The 2,000-nt window shown below is 52.4% G+C and overlaps 1 protein-coding gene across 1 annotated transcript; it reads left to right on the forward strand.

The window, feature by feature from the left end:
• Positions 1–316: 316 nt before the first annotated feature.
• Positions 317–1,321, forward strand: fam43b (family with sequence similarity 43 member B; the record flags this gene model as incomplete). The annotated part of the gene is made up of 1 exon (XM_080733460.1): positions 317–1,321. One exon carries the CDS (start codon positions 317–319, stop codon positions 1,319–1,321), a length of 1,005 nt encoding a protein of 334 aa, XP_080589586.1.
• Between the last annotated feature and the right edge of the window lie 679 nt (positions 1,322–2,000).

The following is a 2,000-nucleotide window of genomic DNA, read 5'->3' on the forward strand; positions in this document are numbered from 1 at the left end:
ACTGAAGTGTCCTACACTGATCAGCGCTGCGTGATGCAGGCAGCGGAAAACACAGAGGAGGAGGCGGAGAGGAAGGAGGAGCGAGAGGTGGAACAGACGGGCTGAGCCTCACAGCTCGCAGTCTCTCCTCTGTGCTTGGCAAAACTGGTTCTCTTCATCTCTCTCTCTCTCTCTCTCTCATGCATGCACACATGCACACACTTCCCATCTCTCTCTCGCTTTAGCTGACACTCGCAGCGCACGCATCACGCACGCACGCACACACACACACACACGCACACACAGGGGCTCACTCCTTCCAGCTCTTCCCCCCACAATGCTACCCTGGAGAAGGAGCAAGTTTGTTTTGGTGGATGACGAGGCCAAGACTAAACCTAAGAGCCTGGCTAGCGGGCTGACCTACAGCTCCATCCTCTCCTCCCTGCTACGCTCCTGCCCTGACCTGCTGCCCGACTGCCCCTTCGACTGGCTCGGCAGCATCTTCCAGACCAAGCGGCAGAAGGTTGAGCTCAACAAGGAGGAACCCGTTTACAACGTGCGCTACCTGGGAAGCGTGGTCACCATCACCGCAAAGGGCGACGGATGCACTCAGGATGCGGTGGCCAAGATCTGGGCGAGGAGCAACTACGGTGAGCAGAGCATCAAGATGTGGCTTGCGGTCGGACCACAGGGGATCCGTATGAGCACAGACAAGTCAGGGAAAAAGAATCCCACTCACCACTACTCCCTGAACAGAATCACCCACTGCGCGGCCGATCGCTGTCGGCCAAAGATATTGGCCTGGGTCTACAGGCACCAGGTCAAGAACATGGCAGTGGTGCTGCGGTGTCATGCTGTCCTGGTCACCAAGTCTGAAAAGGCCCAAGCCATTGCACGCAGCCTCCACCAGAATGCCACCTCCGCCTTCAGTGAGTTCAAGCGACTGAAACGCCAGAGCGACTTTCGCCACTGCCAGCAGCAGCTGCTGGGAGGGGACGCGGTACCTGTGATGCCACTGAGGAGGCTGCTGAACAGCCAGTGCCACTACAGACCACCTGCCGACAACCCCGGCAGTACGGCACGTCTCTGCTCCATCAAAGAGGAGGAAGAGGAAGAGGAGGAGGTGAATGAAGACGTGGAGGAGGCAGGCGACGAGGAGGAGGATGCAAGGAAGTATGTGAGGGAACGGGAAAAACAGAGGGTTTTAACGACAAGCACTGATCCAACTCAGTTATTATCTCAGTTGGACCTGGGGGACATAGCAGCACTGGAGCAGTGCCAAATCAACTTCGTCAGCGACACCAACAACAACACGTTCACGTTTGTCACCTCACTGGTGTGATGCCGCGGCACAAGGATGCTATTCTGCAAACCAGAAAGAAAAGAATACCACACACATTCCTCGCTTTGCCGTTCACTGATGCCCAACAACACAGACTCCCTCCTGCCTGTAATGTGAAGTGTTTACCAAAAACTTCCTCCTACTGTAGTACCACCAAGTGACACACAAATACAAAGGAGTTGATCTCTGTTTGGGAATAACCAGTAACGCTGGCTAAATGGTCTTGGACCATGGCAGTTCATGAAACTGCGTGTTTACATGAAGGGCTGGTGATGCTCAGCCTCACGATAGCACAATGACGAATGAGGACAACGCTTTCGGAGGAAAGGAGAGAGAGCTGAGATCACTGTATTACAGATGTGCGGGTCACACTTCTTTGATAACACCTAGATACCAGGTCGTGTTTATTAATTGTCTTGTTGAGTCCCTTTATTTTGTGAGTATAAAGGATGGCGTGTTTGCCTGCAGGGACATTTTTGGGGGACTGACTTTTAATAGTTTTTCAGAGAGGACCTTTGTAAATGTGTGCAATCTTTTTAATATGACAATCCTCATTGTAATTGTCCACGGTCGACCTTTCCGAGTGCGTTCACCCCTGAGAAGTAGTTTAATAATGTTTTGTTATTAACCACGGCCAACTAATGAATTAGGCTATAATTTAGGAAGCAAGCCATCGAGT

Source organism: Nannobrachium achirus (assembly GCF_963921795.1).
Source record: "Nannobrachium achirus genome assembly, chromosome: 9".
In the NCBI taxonomy this organism is placed as follows: Eukaryota; Metazoa; Chordata; class Actinopteri; order Myctophiformes; family Myctophidae; genus Nannobrachium; species Nannobrachium achirus.